This window comes from Acomys russatus, chromosome 10 (genome assembly GCF_903995435.1).
Source record: "Acomys russatus chromosome 10, mAcoRus1.1, whole genome shotgun sequence".
NCBI lineage: Eukaryota > Metazoa > Chordata > Mammalia > Rodentia > Muridae > Acomys > Acomys russatus.
Genome location: NC_067146.1, coordinates 50,009,243 through 50,026,994, shown reverse-complemented (window position 1 = coordinate 50,026,994; position 17,752 = coordinate 50,009,243). Strand labels below are relative to the sequence as shown.

At 40.3% G+C, this 17,752-nt stretch overlaps 1 protein-coding gene across 4 annotated transcripts in view; it reads right to left on the bottom strand.

The window, feature by feature from the left end:
* Fam185a (family with sequence similarity 185 member A) overlaps window positions 1–13,463 on the bottom strand; it is a 54,355-nt gene extending 40,892 nt beyond the window's left edge. For all 4 annotated transcript variants that reach the window (XM_051152105.1, XM_051152107.1, XM_051152106.1 and 1 more), the window contains exons 1-4: window positions 13,021–13,463; window positions 10,227–10,336; window positions 7,742–7,834; window positions 2,436–2,574 (exon numbers count right to left, since the gene is read on the bottom strand). In XM_051152105.1, coding sequence (XP_051008062.1) covers window positions 2,436–2,574; window positions 7,742–7,834; window positions 10,227–10,336; window positions 13,021–13,384 — 706 coding nt within the window. In that variant the 5' untranslated portion in view covers window positions 13,385–13,463. The remainder of the gene's footprint in view (window positions 1–2,435; window positions 2,575–7,741; window positions 7,835–10,226; window positions 10,337–13,020) is intronic.
* Window positions 13,464–17,752: the final 4,289 nt, after the last annotated feature.

Sequence of the window (17,752 nt, the reverse complement as noted above, 5' to 3'; positions counted from 1 at the left end):
GTACTGAAAACAAAACCACAGCAGAGTAAATATCAAAGAGCAGAGGGGAATGGGCTGACTAACTTGGAAGCAGCTGAATCAAATTCTCCCTCCCCTACTCCTGCTTCCTGAGGCACAAAAGAGCTGTGAGAAAGTTGCTCTGACACAAGGTGACACTAGACAGCAACTGGAGGTAGGTAGGAGGGGGACTAAGGCAGTGAGATGGCGGCCTTCCCACTCCACTGTGTGCTCTTGAAAGATGGGTACCATTGACGCCCACTTCTGCACTCCTGACACCCAGTAGCAGTCGATGAGTGTGCTGAATGAATGGCTTTAACTGTGGCAGAGGCTATGAGTCATCACGCAGAGCCCCTGCACACCTGAAGGGCTTCTTGTCTTAGATGCTGAGAACTGCTGGCAGACAGCCCTCTGTGGAAAGTGCTTCAGCTAAAGACAGCCATCTTGGCCCAAGATCACACTCCTTCCTGCAGCAGCCGGGATCTAATAACCAGGGATATAAAGGTCCAGTTTCCCTCACTACGACTCAAGACAGCTCTGAGGAACCACGCCAGTGTCAGAGCTGCACTTGGGATTGCTGAAAGCCTCTCCACAGAGACTGGGCTTCCTTCCTTGACATGGCACGGGGCCCAGGAAGTCTTCTCATTTCCATCTCAATGCTCTACTTTTCAGGGAGATCCTACCAGAGGCAATAGTGCAGAAGAGGCCTACTTGACCGCAGATTAAAGTCAATATTCAAAGGCCTTACAAAAACAAAAGACCAAGCTCTTATGCCTAGCAACATTTATTTCAGTTGCTTTAATCATCAGATCTAGAAATGTGCTCAGTGACAAGTTTCCCCAAATTCCATTCTGCCTATCTTAAAATCAAAGAAATAAAATATTAATTAACCTTTAATGCATTGACTATAAACATGGTATAAGGCAGAATAGAAAACAGCTCTTTTGGGGGCTGGAGAGATGGCTCAGAGGTTAAGAGCATTGGATGCTCTTCCAAAGGTCCTGAGTTCATGGTGACTCACAACCATCTGTAATGAGTTCTGGTGCCCTCTTCTGGCTGGCAGGTGTACATGCAGGCTGTATACATAATAAATAAAGGATATAATAATGAATAAATGAATAAATAAATGTATTCCTTTTTAAAGGAAAGAGCTGTTTTTCCTGTAGTGTTTGTCAATCAATATCTGTCTTTGTAAGGAATTGTTTTACACTGAAACCTACTTGGTGTATTAAGTATGATACCTTAATTATGATTGCCATAGAAACGTAATGCTTGTTAATTCATTTAAAATATGAAATTGTAAATTATTACTGCTTCACTACTATACTACTACTTAGAACTAAATATATAGCTCTACTCTATTTTAGGTTCAAGTAATGTTACCAACATAGGGACCGTTGAGGCTTAGTCATTAAGTTGAGGTGCAGATTATTCTAATTACCCAGAACTCTCTCTCTCTTTTTTTTTTTTTAACAAAAGGCTAGTTGCCAGTTTGTTATGTGCTAGCATGACTAGCGCTACCCACATTCCAACACAACTTAACAATTTGTGCTCACTACCAAGATGTGGAAGTGCCGCCAAAGTGTATTAACACCAATATTCAGAAGTAAAATGAGTGGACCATATATGGAAAAACTTTCAAGCACATATTCCTGCATGATGGCCCAACAGACACTTGGTGGATATGCACATACTGAACTGCTTTCAGGTTTTAAGTGGGTCTTAATACTATCCATATGTATTTCAGAATACACACCTGGATTTGAACCGTCTGCTCTAAGGAAAAGTGAAAAGGCAGAATAACACTGAGCACCAGCAGGCCTTTGGCCATATTAGCTCATCATTCTATGGTCTCTCTTTTTCATTAAGTAATGCTGCTCTCTGTGGATATGTTTTGGAAATCACAAGCGAACACTTCAAGACAGGTGAAATAGAACATTGCTAAGAGGACCTGTGCCAGCAGAGACACACAGTAATGTATGTACACAAAATTAGTATCAGTTTCTATAACCTGACCTACCCAAATGTTTAATTCATTTAACTGTTACCGCTCCTATCATGGAGAATAACCACTAAGAGTCCTGCTTTGATTTCATCTCGTGGATACTGTTTCTTCTTATAAAAATATGTTTAAATATCAAGTAGTGGGGCTGGAGAAATGGTATTCTCTCTGTCTCTCTGTCGCTCGCTAAAATAATAAAACTCTTTCTCAAAAACCAGAATTACTATTAGCTTCATATATAACAGTATAATTTTCAAATTCTTGACAAAATTAAATCAGCTCATGAGACATGTTACTTTCCTAGATTTTTAAAAAGAAGACCTCTTCAGTGAATTATGCAGAAGGCCAGTTCCCTGCCCCTTCTTGAACTAGAGTCATCTCTTGAAGTGCATGCCGGGTGGGAAGTCTGGGCCCCACTCGGCCTTTGTCCACTTACCATGCACATGTCCTAGTGAAATATCCCCAGCGGCAGAGGACAGAAAGGAAGACTCTGCGTACAGACACTTGGCGTGAAGCAGACCATCCTCCGTGGATACATTAACACAACCGCCCTGAAGTTTATCTATGGTCACAGTCTGATAAAAGAGAGATCACAATCAGGTTACCATAAAGCAAACTGTGAACAACCGAAACCGTTTGTGAGCTACGGCCACCCTACAGCGGCTGCATATCACACGTTTACATTGCCATTCATAACAGTAGCAAAATCACAGTCACTGGAATAACCTACAGAAGTTACAGTCACACAAGATCATGTTATGAACTGTACTAAGGACGACAGTGTTCCGAAGTTGAGAACCACTGCTCTGGAAAGATGACCAGCTTCATGCGAGGTACACAATCACCTGATGGCTGCTCCCTAGCTGTAGCTGCAAGGCTGTGCACAGCACCCATTCTCCTCTCTGCAGGATGGAAAACAGAGCAATACCCTACGCCCCCACTCACGCCTTCTTCAGTTTCTCTGCACAATGTTTTATGCTTTGTGTAGAATTTATCTTATTAGTTTATTCTTGGTATTTTTAAAGTGCTGATAGACAGTATCTCTTAAAAGCTCATGTTATCTTGACTTTTATAATTGACCTTCGTCTAACACCCACAATAAACTCGCTAATTCAAATAATTTATTTGTATGAGAAGAAATACCACCTGCGTATCTCCAAATGATCACTCATTTTCCTCTTTTACAGTTATATCATGTATTCTTACATTAGTTATATTCCCTGTGTTTTTTCATTCTTTTTCTTACAGTTGGCTCCACCTTTCCATTCAACAGTGACTAGCGGGAACTGCAGGAAGAGCAGCCTACCTTTATCTGACTGTTCTTCTCAAAGGGAAAGTACAGTAGTTCAGCAGGGAACATGATTCCGGCTGAACAATCAAATGTATTGTTATTTCTATATAAATTCATGAGTGTATTTTGAGTTTCACATACTTTAATTCTGCTGAGCTACATGACTTCTCTTACATGTTAATGTACCGTAGTTTTCAAACTATAAGGTGTACTTTTTTCCCAAAAAAGTGGTGGTGGGAAATTAGAGTGCACCTTGTGGCCTGATTGATGTTTTTGCTGTTTTTCTTGGTTTACTGCTCTAAAAACTGGGTGTATCTTATGGTCAGGTATGTCTTACAGTCCAAAAAATACTGCAGTAACTATAAACTTCTACAACTTTCCCACTTTATACTTTATAAGGCGGTAACCTTCCAGTGAATGAGAGGAATTTCATATTTATCCTTAAGTTTCCCTAACAAAATTCGGTATGTATTTATGTTTCAAATATTGCTCACTATGTAAAACAAACAAAGCTGAGAGTTCCACATCATCTTTACCATGTTATAAACAAATATGTGTTCATAAGAAAGGGTTGCCATGACATACTCAAATATTAGGATGGCTTGCCACAATTCTGCCCAGGGGCAATTTCAAGTTGTACACTGCTGGGAGTTTAAACCAATAGTATCACCATTTTTAACACACCAACATGAGCGTCATCCCTTCTCACATGTTTCCCAAAAAACGTTCAGAATGTTAACAACTGTTATCAACAAGACTGAGTTTCAAGAATGAAATATTAAGGACACCAGTAAAAAGTGAGAAAGAAGAGTACTGGGGGGAGGGGGTTATGAGGCATAAATTACATCTTTTACAAAGTATATAGTAATATTGCTTTTTAACTACTTGTTTATTTTTAGTTAATTATGGACAGATAGAAACTTTTACTTTAAATCTAGTTTCAACAAATCTGTTTAAAAAAAGGGGGGAGGGGTATTTTACTTATAAATGGACTTACCAGAATATAAATGTTTTATATATTCCACAGGCTTACAGTAAAACTCCTGACAAAAAAATCTTTACCTACAAAGTCTATTCATGAAAACTTGCTTAGTGTTGCATCTGGTTTTACACTCTCCAAGAATTTCTATAAAACAGGCAAAAAAAATGGCATATTCTGGCCTTTCAATAGAGAATGGGGCTGTCTTAGGGAACACCAAAAGATGAACATTTTAAAAAAATGTTTGAAACATACTAAATTTGCTAAGGAGCGCTTCTATTCAGATTCTGCCCACCACTGCCTTTAAAAAGCTGGGTTTCAAGATACTCTTTATGCCAAGAATCTGCACTGTTCATTAGAAACTAAATACATCCCTAGGAAGCCAGGAGACACGCTGCACTACCAAAGCAAACTAAAGCAAGTCAACCCCAGCACACACACCAACAGAATATAGTTGCCAATCATTCTGTACAACATCCAAGAAATGCCACATTCCCAAGGGCCACATATCCTGAACTGCTTCAGATACTAACTCAGTCTTAGGTTAGCACAGTTGACAGCAGAATATTGATAAAATCTTATTTATACTCATAAGATTAGTAGATAAAAGTGTCACATGTGGACTCTGTAGATTAAACTCTGATTTTTAACAAGTTATTTAAAGAGAGAGCAAAAGGTGCTTCAAAAACCAAATACCTTCCTGACAGGTATTGCTAAAATTAACTTTTATATAAGGAGAGAGTTTTTTCCCTTCACTTAGTTGTTATATATGTAATATACAGTCCTTTTTAAAAAATGTATGTACGTCCACATATAAGTACTCTATCTGCATATAGAGTCTACATGCCAGAAAAGAGCACTGAATCCCATTATAGACAGTTGTGAGCCACCATGTGGGTGCTGGTAATTGAACTCAGATCTTCTGGAAGAGCAGTCAGTGCTCCTAACTGCTGAGCCATCTCTCCAGCCCCAATATGCAGTTCTTACAAGTAACAAAAATTAAATCTTCAGGAAGTACCATGACTCCGTAGTACAGACAGAAAGAAAAAGTGACAGCTGTGTCGTCAATTCAACCTACAGTCCTATGAAATGGATGTCTATATTCTCTGCTAAGCTGTGGAGATTGGTTCTGGATTCAAAACAGTCACACAACCGACAATGCTATTGTTAAGATATCCATTTCACTGTCAGTATCGTGTTTGTTGAGCAAGCAAGGCAATACTCCCATCCATTTCTCCAAAGGGAGTGGCAGGCTCAGGGAAGCGGGGCGCTAGCTGTCTTTCCTGTGGTTCTTTTACATTTGGCCTCACTACGGACAAGCCCTGTACCAGAGTCAGCCTCACGCAAGACCCCATCGTGACGCTGCATCCTCCCAACAACGTCCTGCGTTACATCTACTACCATCACCCCATTTGCTAGAACCACAACGTACAGAAGCACAAATGTTCAGTACTTTGTCTAAAGTCACAAAACTTAGTAAGTGGTTGAGTCAGAAGTTTAAATCTCAGTGTGTGCTCTTAACCAGTAAGTATTTTTTAAAACAAACTTTCAAATATGTTTGTAAAGTTAATACTATGTGAGAAAAAAAATAGAAAAATATCTATACTGAGTCTTTTGTACACCACCAAACTCAAGCAAGAAACAAAATAGTTTAACAGGAAGTAGGAATAAAGAAATATTCAAACGCCCATAACAGCTGGAACAAATTAATAACCAATGTGGTCAAACTACTCATAATAGCATGATTTAAATTTCTGATACTCATCTCTGAGTGAAAGCATGTAATAGTGGGGCGGGGGCCATGGTTCCATTAGTACAGCATTTTCCAGTCAACCATGGTAGCTGAGTTTGGATTCCAGCAGCCATATAAAAACCTAGTGGCACACGTCCTATGCTGGGAAGATGCAGCTCATTGGCTGGCTAGCCCAGCCAAAATCCACAGAAGCACTGTCTCAGAAAACAAGGTCACTGGATGTGGTGGTACCCAGCATAAGACATGTAGGTCTCTGAGTTTGAAGCCAGCCTGGTCTGCAGTGTGAATTCCAGGACAGCCAGGGCTACGCAAAAGTCCTGTCTCAAAAAACAGAACACACACACACACACACACACACACACACACACACACACACACAAAACAAAACTAACTGGCCAACCAACCAAACAAGCTGCAAAACATTTGAGAAAGATACCCCATGCCTACATTGACCTTTGGCCTACATGCACTCCCCCCACACACATAGAAACATGTAACTTTATAGCAACATTACACATTATCATTTCAAATGACATTTGTCATTAATTCAAGAGTTGAATGGAAGGAACCGTAAAGTTGTTCAATTTGCCTGTTGTTCCTCTAAGGAGATAGGTAATCTGACAGGCAAAGCTGAAGGTCATCTTCAAGGGCAGTGACCTAAGGCTACAAGATCTTGAAACACTTTGCTAGTTTAACTTAAAAGGTTTATTATGTATTTTAATATTTGGTTTAAACAACTTCCCACAGACTCTAAGAAAAAAGTGATGGGCAATCAATAACAGTAGAAACTATGCTACAACCCTCCTTGCTTGCCTGTGCCAACAAAGTGCCAGGAGACGGCTCAGTGGGTAAGGACAGCTGCTGCCAAGCCTGGCGACCGCAGCTTAATCAGTAGGACTCACATGAAAGAAGGGGAGAACTGACTCCTACAAGTTCTCCTCTGACTTTTACATGTGTGTGCACGCATGCGCGCACGCACATACACACACAGACCACTAAAATGTAATATATTTTTTTTAAGTTGTGTCAGCAATACTTTAAGATATGTTCATTACCTTCACCATCTGATTTAGATTTGTTTTCTTATAAGATTTAAAACACCATTCATTACAGTAACAATTTAGAGGGCAGTAGCTTTATCTCACAGTGCCACCTTGTGGAAATGCTGAAGAAGAGGACTTTCAAATGGTTTTTAAATTTTTATATTAATTCTCTGAATATATAATGTATCCTGAGCACATGAACAGCTCACCCTGCCTCTAATTCATCCCAGAGCACCCCTGCTGCCTTGTTTCCTCTCCCAACACCATTTCCCCTTTTCAAAACCCGTGAGTCAAATCAGTGATGTCCACAAGTGCACAGGCACTTCCGAACTGACCCTCCAGTTAGCCATGGAGGAGCAATCTGGGAGAACACAGCAAACCCAGCACCTAAGGAAAACCCAATTCTCTTTCTGGTGGGATCACTTATTGAGGAGCTTTAACTCAGAACTAACAAAATAAAAGCCTCTGTAGACAAGTCAGAATGAAATATTAAGTGTTCACTGATTCCAATAAACTAAATTAACTACCAAAAGTATTTTATTACCCTAAAAATTCATTTCCAAACTTATTAAAGAACTAAATGCACTAAAAAGAAAATATTACGCCACAAATTCTGTAGAAGCCACCATTCGTGGGACTCAAAAGCAAGGCTAAAGCTAAAGAGCTTCCATCTTACACTTTTATCTGATGCGTGAATGTCTATATTTCCAAAAACCGTTCCAAGACAGGTCACATTGCCTCCTTTTGTTTGGACATGTAATTTTCTACTCTGAAAAGTAAAAACACACAGAGAGTAGGAAGAGTAAGCTTGCATGAAAACAAGGAAACATTTTCTTCTGTACATGTTCATAAAATAATCCAGGAATCAGTTTTGAGGAAAGTATTTAAAAGAGCAAAACAAACTGTTCTCAAAGGGAGTTGGTTAACCTCATCTTGACCATATGTGAATCTAAACACCAAGTTATTAGTGAATTTCTAGAAAGACATATGTCCAAATTAACCCTGTTTTCACATCTAAAGATTCTAGCTGAAGTTAAGTGAGTTTCTGGGCATCTCTGAAATTATGAAGCTGTAAGCAAACTTTCATATATATGTTCATGCTTTATTTTCTTAAGAGAGAAAAAAATCATTGAGGTTTTTCAAAGAAGCCTAAGGTTCAAAGACGGTGAGCTACTGTTGTAATTTGAAGCTCACCTAATTCCCACACAACATGAAAAATTTTAAAACATGAAAATAAATCAGAAATTATTGTGGTAAATTATTGTGCTACATTTTTAAAGAATGCAAATGTGTGACACTCAGTTACTTTAATTCTTAAAGATCTGGATAAACATAGCATCGCCATTCATCTTCTCTAATGAACAAAGGAAGCTGGCAAGCTGGCAAGCCTCTGGAAACCACAAACTTAAGGTCAAATCCCAGCTCAACTACTTTAGCTTTGAGACTTTGAGTGAGTTCTTGGTCTTCTGGTGCCTCTTAGTTTCCATTCTTGATAAGTGAAGATGCTCCAAGGATTAACAAGGCTTGACTGAGGTTCTCAGTATGTACTTACAATTCATTAACAGTAATTATTGCTATTAAAATGCTATTTTATACATATATATAACCCTATATATGATGTTAAATATTTAATATAGACATAGAAATGATGATCACTAATTCAAGATAATACTGTACCATATTTTTAAAAACCTAAGCCAGATAACTTGCATTTATGAATGTTAGTTAGGTAAAGCTAACATTACGAAAATAATTCTCTTAGCACAAGACTAGTGTCTTACTTTGTTTCTCTGCTGCTGTGATAAAACAGTGACCCAAACCAACGCTGGGGAGGAAAGGGTTTACTTGGATTGCAGATGATAGGCCACCATTGAGGAAAGCTGAGCAAGAACCTGCAGGATCTGGGCAGAGACCACGGAGGAGTGCTGCTTGTTGGCTTCCTCAGCATGCTTTCCGATATAGCCTAGGACAACCTGCCTAGGGGTGGCACTGCCCACGGTGCACTGGGCCCTCCCACATCAATCAGTAATCAAGAAAATGCCCCCACAGACTTGCCTACAGGCCAGTCTGACAGTCAATTCCTCAGTTAAGGCTCCCTCTTCACAGAGGGCTTTAATTTGTGTCAAGTTGCCATAAAGTAACCAGAAGAACTAGTATCAGCTTTAGTTCTCCTAATTCTTTTTTGAGCTATTTTATCTGTAAAGACTACTAGTTCGCAGCTTTATTTTTGCTTAACAAGTCTTTCACAGAACAAATACAAAATATACTTTAAAAATAGAATTAAACTCTATCTTGGAATTATTGAAATTAATTAATCAAAACTGAAGCATCATTGAGCACATAAATATTTCTAAGGAAGAAAAGAAATTATAGTATTCCTATCCAGTTAGTCATTCAAGATGAAGATTTTATTGCATAATAGTTTAATAAGAACCTGAACAAAATTATATGCTAAAAATTCTATCTGGGGTAGTCTTAATCTTTTAAAATGTTTGTACACCTAAATTCTTTTAAGCTGCCTCATGACCAAGTTTGACAAAATGTGTTTCGACCCTGCAAATGCCATAAGAATTAGAAATAAGAGCAACCTCCCTTATAGAGTATATTTTAAAACATTTATAGCTAAGACGAACCTCATTAAGATAGAATGTCAAAATGTTAATTATAAAATAAGATGAATCATCTGTTGCCTACTCCTCCAGTAAAAAGCTTCTGGTGTATTAAAAACATCAGCAAAACAGCCATATATTTTACATACAGTTACAGTGCATAAAAGCTTTCTTTATTCTTCAACAAGTAGAAGAAAATGTTGCAAAAACTAATTTTTTTTTTTAGTTTTATATTTATAGTATCTCAAAAATCCTAAGAATATACTTTGGAATTTCACTGCACTTTGAAATGAGGTTGTTGTTGTTGTTGTTATTATTATTGCTATTATTATCACTATAATATGTGATATTATATATTATATTACAAAGTAATATGTATATTATTATTGTATAAAACTTTCAAAGTTGTCACAACATTTGTGCTTTCAAAGACTGTATAAAAGTTGAAAGATAATAACCTAAATAACAAATTAAGCCTTTTGCAGTTTGATACTGGACTTTGTAGTTTACCGTATTTCTGCAACTGGAACAAAGTCAGAGAAACACTAGTACCTTCACAGACTGCAAGATGCTGCTCCCCCGCTCAGTGGCAATTTCACAGCTATCACATTCAATATTCTGCACTTTCACACAGCCAGACCCTGATGACTCGATATTCAGAGCTAGAAGCAGAAGCAGAGAGGAGGGAAGAGTCAGTGCCTGGCCTCAGAGCATCTCAATAGCCCCTGATACCCAGACCCGCAGGGATTCACTGCAGAACTGCTGAGAGGGTGCAGCATGGTTTCTCGCTGAAAGCAAGAGGTCTTTACCAAGGCGGCAGGATAAACGCAGGACCCTTCTGACAGTTTTAGAAATGGTTTTTCCTGGTTTGTATCATCTAAAGAGAGGATATACCACACATGGGAATAAAGATGGCTGAGATGGCCATTCATTCCTACAGGTGCGTGTCATTTTCTCATGTGGGATATCTCAGAAGGCCCTACCCACCACAAGAACACACACAAACGAGTATGGATACAACAGTGAATTAACAAGTCGGCAAGTGCCAGGCAAGTCAATGAGCCTTGTGGTATATTCCAGGAGATTTGAAACACCCTAATTAAAAGCATACTACAAACGCATGTGATTATGACCTAGGTTTTCCCCCAATATGGGACTATTACTGTACAGCTAAATCATAAAGTACTTGAAGGAACTTTTAATAACCAGAGCCACTTTTAAAAACCCAGTGATAGGAAGAATTTGAGCTACACTATTGTGGATAAATAAGAGTGCGTTTAAAGAAAATTTGAGAAACGGGCCATGACAGGTGGCAGGCATTCTCAGCTGTTTTAAATTTAAAGTGTTACCTTCGGTATCTCTTTATAAAAACAAAATAATCGTAGTGCACACCTTTAATCCCAGCATTTGGGAGGCAGAGGCAGGTAGGTCACTAAGCCAGCCTGGTCTACAGTGAGTTCCAGGGCTAGGGTTCTGTAGAGAGATTCTGTCTCAAACGGAACAAAACAAAACAGACAATTAAAAACAGGGAGAATAAATATGCAATTGCATTAATGATTTCCCTTAAGCTGGAGTACAGAAATGAACGGTATTGTCCTAGTTACTGCTGGTGTGATAAAACGCTGGCCAAAACCACTTGGTGAGGAAAGGGGTTTATGTCATATCTCCTAGTCCATCATGAAGGAAGTCAGAACAAAGTCAGGGCAGGAACTGAAGACAGGGCATAGAGGAACACTGCCTTGCTCTTAATGCAAAGTCTCTCGGCTTGCTTTTTTTTTTTTTTATAAAACTTGACATCATCCCCAGTGCGTTAGGTCTTCCCCCATCAATCAGTATCAAGGGATGCTTCACACACTTGCCTACGGGCCAATCTGATGGAGGCATTTTCTCAACTGTGGACCCCTCTTCCAGGTGGCTCTAGCTTGTATCAAGCTGACAAAAAAAAAAAAAAAAAAAAAAAAAAAAAAATTAACCAGCATAATTCTGATCCCCAATGCAAGTTACTGGGACCTACACACAGTGGCACACTTTTAAACAGCTACAGTATGAATTTCCTCAGTTGCATGGCGATGGTTTAAATTAGCAACAACACACTGGGTGAGAAAAAGTGAGACTACAGGAACAGCCGAACACTGACACAAACAGAACCGCCCAATTGAGTCTTGTCATATAGCCAGAGACAAGGCAGACTGGACAACCGCGCAGATAAGGAATGGGATTCCAAACACGCTCTGCTCTTTGGGAAGACGGAAGAGGAATTAAGGTAGAGGCAGAGGTGGTAATGCTACGTCCACTGAGTCAGTCTTTCATAAGTCGGAGAAACAAGTATCTATAAAACTATGTAGATTTGAGGGGCCTATGGAACAGGGGTCTGGGGACAGCACACTGGAAATGGGCTTCTGGCTCTGAAAGAAGCAACGATGAGATTTGGGGTGTCAAGCTCCAGCAGAGGTAGTATCCATCTTCAGAGGTGCTGTCTGAAGCCCTGCTTAGCTCTCCTTATCCTGCGCTGCGATAAAGCCCCACAGCACCTTCAGATGATTGCGTGGGTCCCGAAGGCTCTGTATTTTATGATAGTTGCTTTATCTCGATCTCTTCATCTGAAATGATGACAAGAGCATCTATCTATGGAGCAAAATATTCTTGTAAGAGGTGTATAATTGTTATTATGCCCAACAGCACATCCTCCTTCAGTTGCAGGGAAGAATGGAAGGGTCTAGAGAACCCTTTCTAGGAAAGAATGTGTGCACAGTGGACCCGAATACCTAAGAAATCTGGTTTGCAGGTACTGTCACGTATTTCCCCAGGCAGCCTTAACAATGTGTCTTGGTTCAAAGCTTGCTACACCCAGAGAATTTACTTATGCCTAAGAGAATGGACACCTACCAGCCTGGGTATCTGCCGGTAAGGAAGGTGTTTGGTTTTTTTCTTTGGGGGGGGGGGGTGTTCTTGTTTTTTGTTTTTTTCTGGGTTGGTTATGAAGCATACACAGCGCTGACTAGGGACAGAGCCCCAACATGTAAACAATGTGGACCACCAAACCATTGGATTTATCAGGAAGCCTCAAGCCTGAACAATGAACCGTTTTGCTAGTGACTGTAAGGAACATCACAGGGCCTCCGCGATGTACTTTTAGGCCTTAGATTAATCCAATTCATGCTTCCAGCCCGTTTACATTTTTCTCTTTAACTGGGAACCTAACGCTTAAATACTATTCAGGAACCCGACAGTGTTGCTTTAGAAAAGAGGGTTCCGGAAAGGGCCAATTAGTTGGTTAAGTAGGGTGGAAAGAAACCCAATCTAAGACAGCAGTTTTGCAACCCAATCCCGTTTTCACTTCACTTGCCAAACTTGAGGGGTGCGTTCACCTCCACCGACGCTTCGGGGTCGATGTCATCTGACAGAATGGCCATCTCCTGCCGAGCAGCGTCATACTTGACCAGCAAGCTGTCCAGGCCCCGCGTCGCGCCAAACACTGCCACCTGCACGCGGTCGCCATCTAGATGCGCGAGCGGATCCAGGGGCCTCACGGCCAGGTGGCATGGGAGCTGCGCCCTCAGCCGCCCAAACGGGCTCACCTGCAGCGTCCATTCCCTCAGAGCCCGGGGCGCCAGGTGGGCCCCTCGGGAGCCGCACGTCCCGGCCCCGAGAGCTCCCAACAAGGAGACCGCCCGCACTCGGAACGTGCAAGGTGGGAGGCGGACGAACATGCCCTTACTTGGAACCCCTCAGCCTCGGCTCGCCGGCCCCCAGGACCGCCCGAACCACAAGGCTTCCACGACTCAATCACGAAGGTGACACCTGCGCGGCTCCGTTGAGAAAGAACCAGCAGGGCTCCAGCACAGTACAGAACGATTTAAATCTCAGCGGCAAAACAAGCCCGGTAAGAAATTAGAACTTCAAAATGCCTTGCAGAAACCTTGACTTGAACTCTTCGTCTATTTCCGCCCCTTTTGCGGAGGCCGCCGGGATATGTAGTTCTAAATTAGCCAAAACAGCAAAGTGCTCTAGTAGCATTGAAACTACATATCCCAGGAAGCAGTGCGTTGAACAGACATAGTGACAAGAGTCGATTGGTTGAGGAGCGTCTTCGTTGCTTCAAGCCCATTGGCCAAGGAAGCAGAGAGGAAAAAAAACTTAATCCAACTGACCAATGGAAAGAGTGAAAGGTGCAGGATCTACTCAGCTGTATGGTTACTTTGGATACCAAGGACGCGACTTGGTTGGAGACGGTGGAGTTTTGGAGTGAGACCCAAGAGTCCAAAAGCCACAGAGAAAAATAAGAGTCTAACTAAGGAACAGGACAAAGAGAAAGGGTAAGAAACTGCATGTTTACAGATGGAAATTAGATGCAAAGTTAAGAATACCCTCTTTAGGTGGTTAGAACAAAATTTCACCAAACTAATGCTGGGGGCCACTGGGAATAGGGAATCCCTTAGCAAAAGACCTTACGTCCCAAGAGAGAGCAGACCCATTCTGTTGCTTCTCTCCTTATCCTCCTGCCTAAGGGATTCCCCTCCCAGACCCCTCCTCTTAGGTAGAAAATATTAGATAGAAAACGTTTGAATCTTGGCTGTTTCCTAACTTTAAGTAACCTTAGGCCAGTCTTTGGGTTTTACTATTTGCTTGTAAAACGACAATATCTTCCTAGCTTTGCGTTGAAGGGTTTTTACAAATATCAAATAAAACAACGGACGGCAAAGCTGTGCCCAGTTTACAAAACAATTATAGCAGTATTTACGAACGACGTTGCTTCTAAGTTGCCAAGAGATTTTGAGACATTTGACCAGGTTTGGAGAGCAGTCTAGATCTCTTACCCTGCAAATGATCCTTGGCCTTAATGATAAAATAAAATCTCTCTCTCTATTTTTTTTTAAGATCATAAGACTTGTTAAGAGGTGTCAGATTATTTTCCTGTCCCTGTTGGATTATCTATATCCCCAGGACCCGTTTCTTCAGTTTTGATAGGAAGATAGATAGGAAGATAGACTATATCAAATAACTATATAAGGCTTCTTTCCTTTTTTTTTTTTTTTTTTGTTATTAGGTAGGCAGTAAAAAAAAAAAATGGAAATTATGAGGGCGTGGGCATTATTTCAGCCTTACTTGCTCACTTTCTCCTCTTTTCTCCACTTTCTACAAATAATTCCCTAAATTCCATATGTACAGATAGATGGATTTAGTTGAATGCAAGTCCTAGGTGGTGGCCTTCCCTTGGGAACTGAATGCAAGTCCTCTGTGGTGGCCTTCCCTTGGGAATTGAGTGCAAGTCCTAGGTGGTGGCCTTCCCTTGGGAATTGAATGCAAGTCCTAGGTGGCGGCCTTCCCTTGGGATCTTCCAGCATTTGGGAAGCTGAAGCAGGAACGTCTCACACCTGAGCTCCACCTGGGCTGCAAAGTGAGAATTCCTGTCTCAAAATAAAATAAGCAAAATACGATGGTACCTTTAAAGATTGTAGCTCTCAACCAAACATGATGACCCCAACTCATAGAGAGACAGGTAGACTAGGATAAAGTCCTCGCCAGTGTCCATATTATTCTTTTAATGAAGACTGTGGCAGTGGCAGGGCAGCAGCCCAGACCTGCTGTCAGCGGCCTGAGACCTTGGGAACTTCTACTTGAGGTAGTGCCTATCTGTGACTTTGCTGCGGAAAAAAAATGTTGGGATCGGCTAGTAGGGAAGAGGGTTGATTAAAAAGAGTTTTTACACACAGCTTTAAGCAGCACAGGGTTGATAGAGGTGATCAAGCACGTGGGGAAAGAGCACAGGTGTAGACCTCTCAAAGGAGAATGTGCCCTTACGGCTCTTAGAGTAGCCTTGTAGATTCACTTTTGATGCCTCTCAGCCAAAAAGGATTTCTAAGAAACTTCTTTAAAAATCTTTTCTCTCTTTTTTTCAAAAAGTGAGATTATAGGATGGCTTTAGAGGTGTCTTGGATTGGATTACAGTCCCAAAATAAAACCATGTGTCAAAAGAATTGTAGAAGGGCATTAAGACATGTCCTTTACTACAAATAGGGTTTCTGGTGAGATTCCTAGAAAATCGCTGATTTATAGCTGAGAAAGGACAAAGACCACATATTTTTAGGTCTTAAGCATGATTCACTGCTACATCAACATTCATGGACAGCAGAGGGCATAAGAGCTTTCAGAAAAAAAAATATATATATATAATCAGATAAAGAACTAAGTAATTTAGTTAAAGGGAGGGAGGCCATGAGACTGCATTCACTTTCTGAATTATAAATTATTTTAAAGCAACATCTCCTGTGGCTTCTGTTATTCTTCTGAGATATTAATACACTCAAAAACTAATAACTCTCACTTCTGAGAAGTATTCGGTGGGCATGTAGGTAAAGTCATTTGAAATCTCCATGTGAAACTACAAGTCGAAACACTTTGCTTCCTTCCTTGTAATCTTTTTTTGTGCTGCTGTGCTGGCTAAACACCCCTGTTATATAGCCCTGAGTGGTGACGTGAGCTCGCTGTCTAATTTGAAACCTTAGGGTATCTTACGGGCAACCTCAAAGTTTGCTGCAGAGTTTTCAGATGCCCGTTTGAAGATATTTATTTCCTCATTTACTTCATATTTGAGTGCTTGCAGAGGTGTCAGATCCCCTGAACCTGGAATTATAGAGGGTTGTGAGCTGTCATCTGGGGCATGGGACTCTACCCCAGGTCCTCCACAAAAGCAGCAAGGCTCTTAACTGCCAGCCATTTCTCTGGACCCACGTTTTCTTCCTGGCAGCTACGTCTTCATCTGTAGGGGGTCAATTTGGTTCTTCTACAAATCTGCGTTCTCTTTAAAACTGGCCTGTGCATAGTAGTGTTTTTTTTAGCATCAATTTTGCTTCTTTAAACTGTTGTGAAATTTAGTTTTTATATCTCATGCTGTCTGCAGAGTGCTGTTTCTCTTGTTGGTCCCCCTCTCACGGGGCTTTATTTCCTGTCATGATCTCTAATTTTTATTTATTTATTTATTTATTATTTTTACTGATCTCTTATCTCCAGCGGAAGTTCTCTGTTGTGAAAATCCTTTCAAGTCTAGGTTATGATGTTCCCTCCAGGATGGTGGATACCAGCTTCATTCAGAGCTTTTCAGTTTTCGTGGTCAAGGGAAGTTTTTAATTTTTAATCATTTCATTTGTCTTTAAGTTGTATCTTTTCAAAAAATGAAATAGCTCATTCATATAGAATATGAATTGTAAAGTATAAAGCACAAAGAATCATTAGATAAAAATGAACATATTTTTGCCAAATATCAATTTAAGAATTAAGAAACTTCTGGGTTTTTTTTTTTTTCCTTATTTATCTTGTGACTTTCACATTGAGGTGGCTGAACTGAGAGCTATGAGGAAGAAAAGAGGCCTCTTAAATGCAGAGCATGTAGGGAAATCCCTGTTGGGTCTTGTTCTGTCAGTGCTGCCCCAAGTCCAGCTCCATTCAAGTTTGCTTTAGCATTGTCAGGTCATGTGGACACACAAGAATAAGTCATTGAGCCTTTAATAGATAAAGGGGACTGGAGTGATGGTGCAGGGAACACCCATGCCCTTTGCTTTTTTCTTGCTGCATAACCTTGTGGGCAGCCTGAATTATGTGGTACTAAATGACAGCATAAGGTAAGATTATAAGAAAACTCAGTCTCTCAGGCCATAACAAAGGGGCCCATAAAAAGTTAGGACATACAAGGAAAACTCATATGAGACAAAGCTCACGAAAATCATTCTTGATTTTCCATTTTGAGCTCTACGAAAAACCAACATGAGTTACACTCCAGTGTAGAGAGTGGAAGAGAGCCAAAAAAATTAATTAAGACTTAAAGAAATTGACAGCAATAGGACATCAGGCTCTCAAGACAATTTTGAAAGTTTCATTTATATAAAGACTCATATAACAGAACAAAGAAAACATTGCAATCATTATTCACAGAATGCAGATAATTGTGGTCTGAATATAACTAGACTGCTTGCCTATGAAAAGCAAACAAACAGATAAAATTAATAGATCTTAAGGAGAGCTAGAGCTTTACAGAACAATATTTTAAACGTCCAGCATCCAAGCAAAAATTACTCAATATC